This window comes from Pteropus medius, unplaced genomic scaffold (assembly GCF_902729225.1).
Source record: "Pteropus medius unplaced genomic scaffold, Ma_sr-lr_union100, whole genome shotgun sequence".
In the NCBI taxonomy this organism is placed as follows: domain Eukaryota; kingdom Metazoa; phylum Chordata; class Mammalia; order Chiroptera; family Pteropodidae; genus Pteropus; species Pteropus medius.
Genome location: NW_024349105.1, coordinates 104,460 through 119,110, shown reverse-complemented (window position 1 = coordinate 119,110; position 14,651 = coordinate 104,460). Strand labels below are relative to the sequence as shown.

The 14,651-nt window shown below is 41.4% G+C and overlaps 1 gene segment (V, D, J or C); it reads right to left on the bottom strand.

Moving 5' to 3' along the window:
- Positions 1–10,427: 10,427 nt before the first annotated feature.
- Positions 10,428–12,613, bottom strand: LOC120616862 (immunoglobulin lambda variable 2-18-like). The segment is given in 4 exon segments: positions 10,428–10,490; positions 10,908–10,963; positions 12,026–12,412; positions 12,531–12,613. Coding segments are annotated over 4 exon segments (552 nt in total).
- Positions 12,614–14,651: the final 2,038 nt, after the last annotated feature.

Here is a 14,651-nt window from a genome sequence, read left to right as displayed (position 1 = left end):
CTGTTGAGAATGAAATATGGATCGTCCCAGTAGATATGTGCTGTAGTTCTGAAATACCCACTAGATTTCAAAGACTTAGTATAAGTATAATGTACAATGTTTAATTTTTGTATTTAATTCATACTGAAATATTTTCAACTAACTGAATTAAAATATATTATGAAAACTAATTCAGACTGTTTCATCTAATCTCCTAAAAGTAGCTACTGTAAAATTTTAAATAACATATGTGGTTCAAATTTCATTTCTGTTAGACAGGACGTCACTGCAAAGCCACTTGCTTTTGAAAAAAGAGAGAGAACTTTCTGGCACCTCATGGACAGGCCAACTCTTAGCTTTGAAAGCAGAGTGAGAAGCCACAGGCTGGTGGTGAAGAACAAGAACCGTGGGGTCAAAGACCTCAGTTTGCTGCTGGGCCAGCTGCTTTCTAGTACTGATCTCAAACAAGGAACACATCCCTCTGTGTCTCAGCTTCCACATCTGTAAAATGAGGAGGTGATGAGGAAGCTTGCTCGTAGAGCATCTGTAATTAAACAATTTAGTAAATGTGAAGCCCTATATTGTGAGCTGGTCTTGCAACTAACACAATTTGAGTACAAAGCCCCAAGAACCAGGGGAGCTGATAATGTAAATTTAAGTATGAGATCAGGAGATGATGAGATGAGATATCCCAGCTCAATCAGCAAGACAGGAAAAGAGGTGAATTCCTTCTTTCTTTGCCTTTTGTTCTACTCAAGTTTTCAATGAATTACATGGGCCCAATCACATGGGGGTGCGCAATCCATCTACTTACTGGGTCCACCAACTCAAATGCTAGTCTCATCCAGGAATATCCTCATAAGTGCACCCAGAAATAATGTTTAAAATATGAGCCCTCCATAGCCCACTCAAATTAACCATAAAATAATCATCACAGTGAACATCTATCCTGATTTGCCTGAGAATGAGGACCTTTCTCAGATATGGTACTTTTAGTCCTAAAACTGGGAAAATGCTAGCCAAATGGGCAGAGTTGGTTACGGTCTAGGTTTTGTGTTGCCTAAACATAGGTTCATTCAGATGTTTGAACAGTTCTTGGTACATATATGTGTGTGTGTGCGTGTATATATATATAAATGCTGTGCTTGCCTCCTCCCACGACCATATATATATATATATATATATATATATATATATATATATATATATATTATATATATATATATATATACACATGTGTGCGCATATATATATATATATACACACACACACACATATATATACACATATATATATACATATACATATATATATATATACACACGCGCACACGCACATATATGTACACATATATATATATATATATTCATAATAGCTAAAACTCCAGCTAGAAATTGGGTTGGCTCATCATAGAAAACAGATACATTGAGGATCCTTGAAAAGATGGGGACACTCCCACAAATATCTTTTCCCTTGTGAAAAAAAAAGGAGTCATTTTGGGAAGAGTCCAGCCTGATGGGGAGACAGGCATTGTAGCTGAGCCCCTTGTGATTTTAATGCCCCTAGTATTTCCGGCAGCTAAAATCAAATAATTTAATTCTTCATTAGGTCTTTGTTCACATATTAACCACTCTTTCTGCTCAATTCTTTTGGTTTTCATGAATGTAGTCTTAAGTTGCATATGCGATGTCTCTTTGTCAAACAGGAAGAGATAACCTGAGGGTTGTGAGGAAATTTATGAATTTGCTTTGAAGAAGGAAAGAATGTCTCCAAGGTAGCCGCAATTGGGAGTCTAGTACAAAAAAGCATTACCTGTGACTAAAGGAACACAGATTTCTTTACAGTTCCCTGGAACTCCCCTCCCCTACTCCCTAGCTGCATAAAAACTCTCTATTTTTTGCTTTCTGGGAGAGACAGATTTGAGAGATCTTTTTCTCCCATCCTCTTGCTTTAGCCAAATTGAATAAGCCTTTCTCTATCTCCAAGCATTGGTTTCTCAATGTTTTGGCTTACTATGACATCTGTCATAAGAACTTAAAGTTTGGGAGGTAACTCTGCAACAGCATGTGCAGAGCTGCTTCTAGATTAAAAGTTCATTGATTTAAAAGGAGTGGAAATTTTACATAAAACGGAATTGCAATTGAAATTCTTTCCTGTTCAGCTTCCTTGGATATGGGGTCAAAATGAGATATCCTAAAAGAAAAAGAACATCCAACCCTTTTGCCTCAGTCTCTCAGCAACATCTTCATCTTTTCTTAGTTGTTCTTTTTTCAGCAACAGATGTGTAAAGGAATAACCCACTGAGAAGAGCCACCCTGATGAGAGAGCGTGGGAGACATGGAACTGAATAAGACAACATTATGACTGGAGAACTAAATCCAACATGGTCTGCTCTGATGTGGGGTACCAAGGCATTTAAAGCGAGGATTTTCCAATTAGGCTCCCAGTCAAGATGGCGGAGTATATAAATGCTGTGCTTGCCTCCTCCCACGACCATATCAAAATTATATCTAAACTACAAACATCATTGAGAATCACTGAAAGACTAGTTGAAGTCCTGTAATTAAAGATACACAGAAGAAGCCACACTGAGCTTGGTAAGAGCATTGGAGACACAGAACAGGCTGGTCACACACCCACATGTGGTAGTTAAAAATCAGGAGGGATATCTCAACTACAGAGGTCCCCTCTGAGGATCAAGGCATTCTGGCCCCACACCAGGCTTCCCAGAGTTCCAGTCCCAGAAAGAGAAGTCTCCACAACTTCTGGCTGTGAAAAACAGTGGATATTGTGGCTAAATGAGACAGAGGGCTGCTGGAGTATAAGATGTTCCTCTTAAAGGGCCCATACACAGACTTACTTAATGACAGACTCATTCACTCTGAGCTCCAGCTCTGTGGCAGCAGATTGAGAGGGGCCAAGGACATACAAGGAGGAACTGAATTGTTTGGCTTCAAGGTGAGGACTGGAGGGACAGCTTCCTCTCAGACAGAAGTGTTGGCAGAAGCCATGGTTCCTTTGTTGAACCCTCCCTCCACTAGCTTGCATGTGCAGGTGGACGCCATATCTGAGTTTCCGTCAACCTAGCTAACACTGTTTGCCCTGCCCTGGTGATTCCCTGATACCCTGTGCCACCCAAATTGCAGGCCCACTCAAGCCACTTCCAGTGATTTTCCACACAAATGGCCTATTTTGGCTCATACTGCAAGCTTTTCTAAAATATCTCAAAGATTCGCAAAGCCCAAACAAGCAGCATCTGGCCTTTGTGTGCCCCGTACCTTTTGCTGAACAGCCCTAAGCTCAATACTAGTGGCAGCTGGCCTCAGTTCACATCTTAGCATCTCCCAGGCACCTCCACGCCCAGATGGTGGCAACCATCTGAAGAACACTTTGTAGCTCATACTAAGTGGCCCTGGACAGGCACAGACTGTGACTGACCTTGGCCTGCAACAGAGCTCCTCCTAAGATGTCCCCAAACCAACACACCCACTGGCCAGCTTCAGACCACACCAGGGCACTACCCAACTACCTCCACAAATCACACACCCAAAGGGCAGACTTGACAGGCACTAGAGCTCCTTTAAAGTGAATCCTGCACAACAGTTTTTCCACTGTAGTCGCAGCCAGTTCTCACAACTAATTAGCCTGAAAGTCAGTCTCTCTCATCGACATGCCAACAGCAATCAAGGCTCAACTACAACAGGAGGGCACACACAACCCACACAAGGAACACACCTGGAGTACCTGGTTCAGTTGATCAGGGAGACTGCACCACTGGGCTTCACAGGACACCTACTACATAAGGTCACTCTACCAAGACCAGGAGATGTAGCAGTTCTACCTAATACAGAGAAACAAATACAGGAAGGCAGCCAAAATGAGAAGACAAAGAAACATGTTCCAAATTAAAGAACAGAACAAAACTCCAGAAAAAGAACTAAACAAAATGAAGAAAAGCAATCTACCGGAAGCAGAGTTCAAAACACTAGTTATAAGGATGTTCAATGATCTCAGTGAGAACTTCAACAAAGAAATAGGAAACATAAAAATGAAGATAGAGAACATAAAAAATAACCAGTCAGAAATAAATAATAACTAAAATGAAGACTACATTACAGGGAATCAACAGTGGATTAGACAAAGTGGAAGACTGAATCAGCAATTTGAAAGATAAGATAGCAGAAAACACTCAATTAGAACAGCAACAAGAAAAAATAATTTTTAAAAATGAGGCTAGTTTAAGTGACCTCTGGGACAACATCAAGCATACCAACATTCACATCATAAAGGTACCAGAAAGAGCAGAGAGAAAGCAAGGAATTAAAAATCTATTTGAAAACATAATGGTAGAAAACTTCCCTAACCTGGCAAAGGAAATAGACATACAAGCCCAGGAAGAGCAGAGACTCCCAAATAAGTTGAACTTAAAGAGGCCCACACCAAAACACATTATAATTAAAACACCAAAAGTTAAAGACAAAGAGGGAATCTTAAAAGTAGCAAGAGAAGACCAGTTACCTACAAGGGAGTTCACATAAGACTGTTAGCTGGTTTTTCAACAGAAACTTTCCAGGCTAGAAGGGATTGGCAGGAAATAGTCAAAGTGAATAAAAGTAAAGAACTACAAGCAAGATTACTCCACCTAGAAAAGCTATCATTTAGAATTAAAAAACAAAAAACAAACAAACAAACAAATAAAAAAACACCCAGAGCTCTCCAGACAAGCACCAAACCAGTATTACAAAGAATGTTAAAGGAACTTCTTTAAGAAGAAGAAGGGGAAAAAAAGATCAAAAATGTAAAAAATAAAATGGCAATAACTACATTCTTGTCAATAATTACTTTAAATGTAAATGGATTAAATGCTTTAATCAAAAGACATAGGTAGGTGGTTGAATGTATAAGAAAATAAGACTCTTAAATATGCTGCCTACATGAGACTCATTTCAGATCAAAAGGCACACATAGACTGAAAGTAAAGAGATGGAAAAAGATATTTCATAAAAACAAAAAGAAAAAAAAATCTGCTGTTGCAATACTTATACCAGGCAAAATAGACTTTAAAACAAAGGCTATAACGAGACAAAAAAAGGATCCAGTAATCCCACTGCTGGATATTTATCTGAAGAAACCCAAAGCACTACACCCATATGTTCATTGCAGCATTATTTACAATATCTAAGATATGGAGGCAACCTACTGTATATCAATATATGAGTGCATAAAGAAGACGTGATACATATACACAATGGAATATTACTCAGCCATTAAAAAAAAATGAAATCTTACCATTTGCGACAACATGGATGGACCTAAAGGGTATTATGGTACATGAAATAAGTCAGACAGAGAAAAACAAATATCTTATGATTTCACTTATATGAGGACTCTGGAGAACAGGATAAATGAACAGACAAAACAGAAACAATCTCATAGATACAGAGAGCATTTTGATGGTTTCTAGACTGAGCAGGGGATTGGAGGGATGGGTGAAGTGAGAGAGGGGATTAAGAGGTACAAATTGATAGTTACAGAATAGTCATGGGGATGTAGAGTATAGCATGAGGAATATGGCCAGTAGTATTGTAATAAATATGTATGTTGTCAAATAGGAATTAGATTTATTGGGGTGATTGCTTTGTAAGTTTTACAAATGTCTAATCATTGTGTTGTACACCTAAACCCAATATAATATTACATGTCAACTGTAATTGAAAAATAAAAATTATTACAAAAATAATGTTAGACTATAAAAAAATAATAAAGTGAGAATTTTCCTGAGGACTGTGAAAACTGCCCCAAACATATATCTCTTTGTCTTTCTTATACTGCAATTGAGGAGTTGGAAAGGGTTGCATATTCTGAAACTATGACATACAGGTTAAGAAAACTGTCATTGTCCCAAAACAAAAAAACAGAGAGTAGGTTGCATTTTGGATGGTAAGTTGGGAGAGCAGAGAGACACGGAGAGAACTGATTCTCAAGGCCATGGTGCATGAAGCCCCTTCTGCTCAGGGTGGGGAAGCATCTCTAGAGCAAGAAGAGACCCTGTGAGCACAAGGCAGGTTTTGGACTCACTTCCCCATGAACTTGCACCACTGTGGGAAGTGCTACTGCCCGCATATGAGAAACAGTGATAATCAGCCTCGTCCTCAGGCTGAAGCCTGGAGATGATCAGCAAGGCTGTGTTGCCAGACTTGGAGCCAGAGAAGCGATCAGGGATTCCAGAGGGCCGAGTGTTGACGTTATAAATCAAGAGTTTGGGGGTCGTGCCTGAGCGCTGTTGGTACCAGGAGACATAATTGTAACTCCCAATGTCATTTCTGCTGCCAGCACAGGAGATGGTGACCGTCTGTCCCAGAGCCCCAGACACTGAGGAAGGCTGAGTCAGGGCAGACTGGGCCCAGGACCCTGAAAAAGGCAAAAATACACCCTTGTGAGGTCAGTGTTAGGGACCAGGTAAGCCTGAGGAAGGAGAGACAAAGGAACAGCCCAGATGTCCCCATGGGCCCTTCCCTGGAGGCCTCACCTGTGCCCTGAGAGAGGAGGCTGAAGAGAAGCAGAGCCCAGGCCATGGTCGAGATGCCCTAAGAGAGTTCCCTCTGAGCCCCCAGCCTTGAGCCTGGCTCCCCAGACCTCTCTTATCCCCTTCTCCTGCCTCAGAGGAGGGAGGGGCCTCCATGCAAATTTCCTTCTTGTACTTGCCTCTCCTCAGCCCCCTCAAACCTGGCACTTGATTTCTACAGCTGTTTCTACATCCTTGGATAGGAGAAGGTAGGTGAATGGAAGAAAAAATTTTGACAAGTATACTCTGAGGGACACAAACACCTAATGTTTATACCTGATTTACAAGGGAGAAAAGTCTGCTGAAGTCTTTCATGTAAATGAGGTCCTGGACCTTCAGTGTCTCTGCTGTGAGGTGACTTTGTATCTCTGTGACTCTCTCAAGCTGAGGACACACTCGGCAGCACCCTCAGCTGGGAGCCAATCTTCAGAGTCTCACTGCTGTTAGGAAAGTTTCTCTGCTACGCCTGGGACACACCTGCTGTTGGGAGGTGGTGGGTGGTTGGATCTCCCCTAGGTGCACCATCTTGTCACTATCTTCACCCCCACTTGTTTGTGCTGAAGCCTCTGCAGCACCATATCCTACAGTCTGATCAGTTCCTCCCAAGCCCTTACCCACAGGCCACACAGAGTATCCAGGTATACACGTGAGGGAGCCCGTGGGGGGACCAAGGAGCATCTACCAGAAGCCACTATCCTGAATCCATCTCTGCTTCTCCCCATTCTGCCATTTGAATCTTGTTTGTACAAGTGACTTGTATTTTCTCAACTTCCAACTGTCAACATGAGAAATGAGGACTATACGCCCACCAGCTGTTGTATGTCACCTGAGACTAATGAAAGAGGAAGGTGACGGTTTGATAATGGCGCATTTGTACGTCAGCAACAGTGATATTTACCAATAACTTTATATTATTCAAAGATGACATTCCGTCTATCTTGGCTTTATTGGTCTGAAAACAAAGATGGATTCCTGCATGTATTTTTCCACCTCAACATTTACACAGGCCAAGATAAAATGATTTCTCAAACACGAGGACACAAAAGAACCGTTGTGTAAATATTTCGTTCTGTTTCTTTCCTTAAATTGTGTTTAAAACTCTTGTTCTTTCCTGTTTTTCCACTGCCAATGGTTCAAAGTGATTTAATTTTTCACAACAAATACAGTTTTTCAGGTCAGAGCTCCATTTATGATGCAAGAAGCATGTGCCACCTTTTTCCAGCATAAAATACAGCTCTAAAACCTGGAGAGAATTCATGGAGGAGTTATTTGAGTACCTAGAAAGTTAACCACACAAAGCAGATTGGGGAAGACGCTGGCATTCGAAAGATCATTGAACATTGGGTGAGTGCCCCATTTTTCCTTCAGGGCCTGGACTCAAGGCAGCTGGAAGGCTAGAAGGGGCACTAGAGAGACATAGACAGAGCTTCAGGATGTGTTCCCTTGTCCACACTTCGGGAGGAGAAAGAGAATTCCTAATGCTCAGAGAAAATTGAAGATCTTCACATTTTCTTTTCTTTTGTTTTTTCTCTCTCTATTTCCCATGCCTGAAGCCCCAGGTGAATCTCCTGTGCTGTTAGCAATGACGACAGTGGTCGTGGACCTTGCCTTTCTATTTCAGAGCTGTTTCTAAGAGCGTGGCACAGAAACACATTGCTTCTCTTGCAGTTTATACTTCTGCCTCTTGAAACAGACATAGACACTGACACAGCAAGAGGCCATCAGTACGAGGGAACTAAATTGACAATTTTTTTTTGTCCAGAAAACCAAAAAAGGCAACACCAGGGAACCAGAAGTTCTTGGGCGATTGTGCAGAAAATAAGCTTGAGAAAGTCATTCTGATAATTGTTTATGATTCTTAGTCTTCACTCTGAGCTGAGCTGGCACAGATTCTAATAAGTTATAAAGATATTGGGAAAATATTTAAGAAATTGTCAACTACCTGGAACCCAGATGGACCATCGTGTAGCTCACACTTAGATCCGTCCAAATACCAAGTCAAAAGTTTTGTAGATTTTATAGATTGAACTGATAGAAACCACAGAATTCTGGGTGGAATTGGCAGCCTGTACTTAACTGGGCAGATTGTCTGCTGAAACGAAAATATCAAGATAGGATTAAAACAAGATCCATAGTTTCATCACATAATGTTGGGTATATCCAGGATAGAATCCAAAATCACTTGCATATGGAAAACCAGGAAAACTCAACTACATAGAAATGACAATTATAGAATCTAACTTCAACACGACGGATACATTGGAACTATGTCACAAAGACTTTAAACCAGCTTTTTAAAAGTAATACCAGAGATATGAACAAAATCTCTTGAAATAAATAGAGAGATAGAAAGTGTCAGCCAAGAAATAGAAGATAAAATGAAGCACAAACTAGAATTAGCACAGATGAAAACTATACTAGATGGGACTAACGGCAGATTGGGCATTGAAAATAAAAGATGTATGACCTCGAAGTCATAACAATGAGAATTGACTAGTGTAAAGCACATGAAGAGAAAATAAATTAAAAAATATATATATATCTCCAATAAATGTAGGACCAAGTCAACTGACCTAATATACATATTATTGGAGTTTCTGAAAGAGAAGACAGAATGATGGAAAGAAACACATATATCCAGAAGCTCAACCAACCCCAGCCACTAGAAATGTGAAGAAAACCTCTTTAAGACTCATTATCATCAATTCTTATTTGCGTGGACACGTTTCCAGATCCCTCTTTGGCTTCCCTCATTGATTATTGATTTATTACTAAAATGTCAACTAGATAAGTCTGTTCTCTGACAAACCTATCACATCTTTTCTTTCTCTCTCTCCCTCTCCCCACCTTCAAGACACAAACTCCAGTCACAAGAGAATTCTCACTCTGTCTGTCGTGGGTGAAATTGAAAGGATACACAACTATGTTTGTTCGTTCCTAAACCCCGCTAAAACTGTATTGAGTGTTACAGCCATATGTTAGAGTTTTATGTAAGAGACCAAGGAACAGGGAAGTAGAAAACAACACAAACTTGGAAGCCAGGATGCATGTTGACAAGCGGTAACTGACTTAGACCTGACAGAGCCCATCCCAAGTTTGCAATGGTTCCAACCTGAAATATCATATTTTCTTTTCATTCAGTTGAGAGTAGGAAGTGAGGAGCTGAGATGAATGAAAACATTAGGAAAATTAGGAGCTATTACAGGTCCTCTCTCCTCCTAGTAGTGAGAGTGGTAGACAGACCACTGCCCACCAGCCTTTCCCTGCAGAGGATGAAACTCAGTTCTCTGGATGAGGGAGGCCAGGCAGAGTTGAGTCTGAAGGTGTCATGAAGAGAACCCTATGTGCCTCATGAGTATTGTATCCTCTGCCACCTCTTTCTAAAGGTCATCTCCCACTGATACCTTTCTCTAGTAGGCAACAGATGACTGATTCATCTATGATTAACTGACATATCCCAGGTGCAGACAACTGTGTTACCATCCTGTAACGTTTGGTAATGTGTGGCCTGGATTCTAACTTATAGTTACTTGACCGCACTAGGCTTGTCTTGACATGAGCCGTTCTCCAGTGTCCAGACTGGCCAAGAATAATTTTTTTCTCTTCCTCCCAGTGAAATGATCTCAGGCGACCCCTAGAGTCCATGCTGAACTGTGTAACAAAAAACGTGGGCCTCTGATCTCCTGCAATTAGTTCTGCTAGAGAGCCAGGATCTGGCCACCTCCAGCAAGACCAGACCCAACTCTAGGATCCCTTCTCTATCTTCTGGGGTCTTGTCTGCTGTCTTCAGGCTCCAATAAATCCCAGGGAAGAGACTGAGCTTGAGCCATTGTTAGTGTAAATGTGTCCTGGGGCCTCACCTGATAGACACATTATCCTTTTCTCACTCGGTTGTTGTGTTGCTTGTTCCCACTGTCTCAAAAATATGTTGTTTGGGGATGCAGACCTAGAAAGGTATGGGCAAGGAATGAAAGAAAAGCAATAGAGGGGTTAATACCGAAGCCAACATAGTAGCTAATTGGGGGAGTGGGATAGATGGATATGCTTTGGATGGTTTCCTCCTCCTCTTCTTCTTCTTCTTCTTCTTCTTCTTCTTCTTCTTCTTCTTCTTCTTCTTCTTCTTCTTCTTCTTCTTCTTCTTCTTCTTCTTCTTCTTCTTCTTCTTCTTTCTTCTTCTTCTTCTTCGAGTGAATCCTCATTTTATGCACTCTTCTTTAGAAATGATGCATTTCATAATGGAAAGAAAGCTGAAATGTACCTGAATTCTTTTCTTTTCCTTAGGTACACAGAAAAAAAACTCAGAACGAATGCAGGATATGGAGAGTTTTTGTGACAAACCACAAGCACAAGGTGAAAAACCTACCCTTGTAGACTTTTGGAGGTAATAGAAGCAGTCATCTAGAACATTTGACAAAGACACTGGAAAAGAAAAGGAAAGAGCCAATAGCAGGATAAAGCCCCCTCACTCATTTAATGAAGCTGAGGCTTTGACCCCCTCTGTCCCTTCTCCAGCATGTCCAGGACACGTTCAAACAACAGGTAGAAAAGAAAGAAAGATGCCCCTTAATGGGGAATCCTCAAGAGGTGCTAGGATGAGATAAAAATGAAGTCTTGACTGCCTCCTAAATATCTCTCTGAGAAAGAGTATTATATTTTTATTTCCTCATGTGAAGTGATGGGAACCTAGGATTTTCATGCCCTAGATCCCGAAAGAACCACTTTGGCTTTGAGAATAAAAGACAGAAAAATTAATGAGATTCTATCAATTGATTCATGGAAAAATAAAATGAGGCTTATCTATACAATGTAATATTATTTGGCATGAGAAGGGATGAAATCTTGACATATGTTTCAACATGAATGGACCTTGAAAACACTTTAATAAATGAGAGAAATCAAACACAAAAGGCCACATAGCATGTGATCCATTTATGTAAAATATCCAGAATAGGCAAATCCATAAAGACATAAAGTAAAATAATAGTTGCTAGGGGATGAGAAAAGAAGGACATGGGGAGTTACTGCTAGTGGATGAAGTGTTACTTTCATGGGAATAAAAACATTCTGGAATTATAGAGTGTAATAGATGCACACACTTGTGACTATAGTAAAAAATCAATAAATCATAGACTTTAAAATGATGAATATTATGGAATGTGAATGTTGGTGAATATAACTTACTCTTAAATTATTCAAAAAATGAATAAGTTATGTTTGTTATATATTCATATATATATGTATATACCTATACATATATACACACATAAAACATATATACACAGGTAACACATACATATTCATATCCATATATAAGCTGAGAGAGATGAAAGATAAAGAAATATAATGAAACACAAATATGATAAAATATTAGTAATTGGTGAATCAACGAGAAGGATAAATAAGAGTTCTTTTATTATCTTTAAATTATTAAGTTTGCAGTTATTTCAAAATAAAATAATAACAAGGGAAAGAAAGGAAAGCCTGAGTTTAGGAGTGAAGGGACTTGACTGAACTCAGAAGAGGTTTTGGTCTCACTTCCCCCTGCACTTGGATCACTGTGGAGAGTGCTACCGCTTCTATACGAGCAACAGTAATAATCAGCCTCATCTTCAGGTTGGAGCCCAGAGATAGTCAAGGAGGCCGTGGTGCCAGACTTGGAGCCAGAGAAGCGATCAGGGATTCCAGAGGGCCGAGTGTTGACTCTATAAATCAGGAGTTTGGGGGTCGTGCCTGAGCGCTGTTGGTACCAGGAGACATCATTATAACTCCCAATGTCATTGCTGCTGCCAGCACAGGAGATGGTGACCGTCTGTCCCAGAGCCCCAGACACTGAGGAAGGCTGAGTCAGGGCAGACTGGGCCCAGGACCCTGAAAAAGGCAAAAATACACCCTTGTGAGGTCAGTGTTAGGGACCAGGTAAGCCTGAGGAAGGAGAGACAAAGGAACAGCCCAGATGTCCCCATGGGCCCTTCCCTGGAGGCCTCACCTGTGCCCTGAGAGAGGAGGCTGAAGAGAAGCAGAGCCCAGGCCATGGTCGAGATGCCCTAAGAGAGTTCCCTCTGAGCATCCAGCCTTGAGCCTGGCTCCCCAGACCTCTCTTATCCCCTTCTCCTGCCTCAGAGGAGGGAGGGGCCTCCATGCAAATTTCCTTCTTGTACTTGCCTCTCCTCAGCCCCCTCAAACCTGGCACTTGATTCCAGATGTTTCTACATCCTTGGATAGGAGAAGGTAGATGAACGGAAGAAAACACTTTGACAAGTATATTCTGAGGGACACAAACACCTAATGTTTATACCTGATTTACAGGGGAGAAAGATCTACTGAAGTCCTTCATGTAAATGAGGTCTTGGACCTTCAGTGTCCCTGCTGTGAGGTGACTTTGTGTCTCTGTGACTCTCTCAAGCTGAGGACACACTCGGCAACACCGTCAGCTGGGTGACTACTGCTTCTCCTGACTCCATTCTGTTCTGGCTCTCAATTCTAGATGTTTCTGCATCCCTGGACAGCAGAGTTAATTTGAGAAAATTAAAACTCTTTGATATGATTTTTCTTGCTCAAGGCACACTGAAACCATTATTAGTGTCATCCTTGGATGTCCCTGTCTTTTCTACTCTGGGAGTCAGGGTGGTTCTTGGCTGGGGTATCCAGGGCCTTTCCCTTCAAGATGTCTAGGAGTGGGGTGAAGTTAGGGTCTGAGATTGCCTAGGAGAAATCCAATCATGCTACCCAAGGACCACAGGTAAAGCTGGGATCTCTTATTCCTCTTTAGCCCTTCCTTGGTCCTCCTCAGATTAAATGAGCCCTTGTGCATCTTTCGTTCCAATCTCTACAGTGTCTGAGGCCCAGTGACTTTTATTGTCACTTGTATAGGTAGAAATATTGGGACGCAACAGATACAGGAAATCTCCTTTCCCCCAAGTCCTATTAGGAGGGTCTCAGAGTAAACACCTATTAAGACTTCATTCAAGTCAGGGTGTAAACCACAGCCAGTGCCTTCCCCAAATCCAGACAATTCTGCCCCCTGGTGGCCTCGGTTGATGCAACCCAAGTACCAGAGAAGGAAGCTGAATGGGAGCTAGAAAAATCTGCTCTTCTCTCCTCTCCTCTTTTCTTCTCCTTCCAGCTCAGGACCAGGCAGGTCCCCAAATCCCTCTTTCATCCACTCGAGCTCATTTTTCCACCTTCCCTTAGAATGGAAAGTGTCAACTGCTAAACCGGGTAGCTCAGGCTCTTCCCTGAGCACCACGGTGTTTGTCACAGAGCATCTTGTCCTAGGCTTAATAACGCAGTTCTTGGCCTCGGTTGAGGAAATATTAGATGTGAAATAAAATCAACTCCAATGCGACAAAGGGAAGACAGAATGGCTACCCACAATGTTGAAGGCAAAATATCCATGAAAGAGAGGGCTCAGTAGGATTGATTACCTCTGAATAGAAAGCAGGAAGCAGCATTCTTGTGTTGAGATTCTGGGAGGTGACAAGTCAGGATTGGCCAAAGGGCCCAACACCAAGATCTCTCGTCAGAGTGTGTCTGCCTGTCACACAGAACACAAAATGTTCTACCTTATGCCCTCTATGTAGCACGTTGAGATACTCTCACCTCAGAACTATGTGTCTTCTTGAGGCAAAATCTCCTCCATCCATAGAGAGATGATTAGCCTGGTTTGTTCTTCTAGAAAGAGTTGGATTTTGAGAAAAGACAAATCAGGACTGTCTGATCCTGGCCAGAGTGGAAGTGGAAATGTTCTCAGGAAATGACTGGGAGTTCTACGAATAAAAATGCTCTGAAAAACCTATTTTAGTGTCGTCATTCATACCACATCACAGACATTTCCAAGAGCAAAGAGAGGTGACATCCTGGGCAAGGGAGAGCAGAGAGTCATGGCAGCCTCTGGCATTGGGGGAGAGGACATAGGTGGTGGGAGGAAGTGACAATTTTATATCTGAGACAATGGTTTCATTGTTTGTACTTTAAACATTTATGTGCTATATTACATTAAATGATTTAGATAACAATGTCCTTGGTGTAAGATAATAGTAAAATGGCTGTAAGTCAATGAACTGCTCAGAAATCCATCAGACTGGGCCTGTGGAGTGAGTAGACTAGA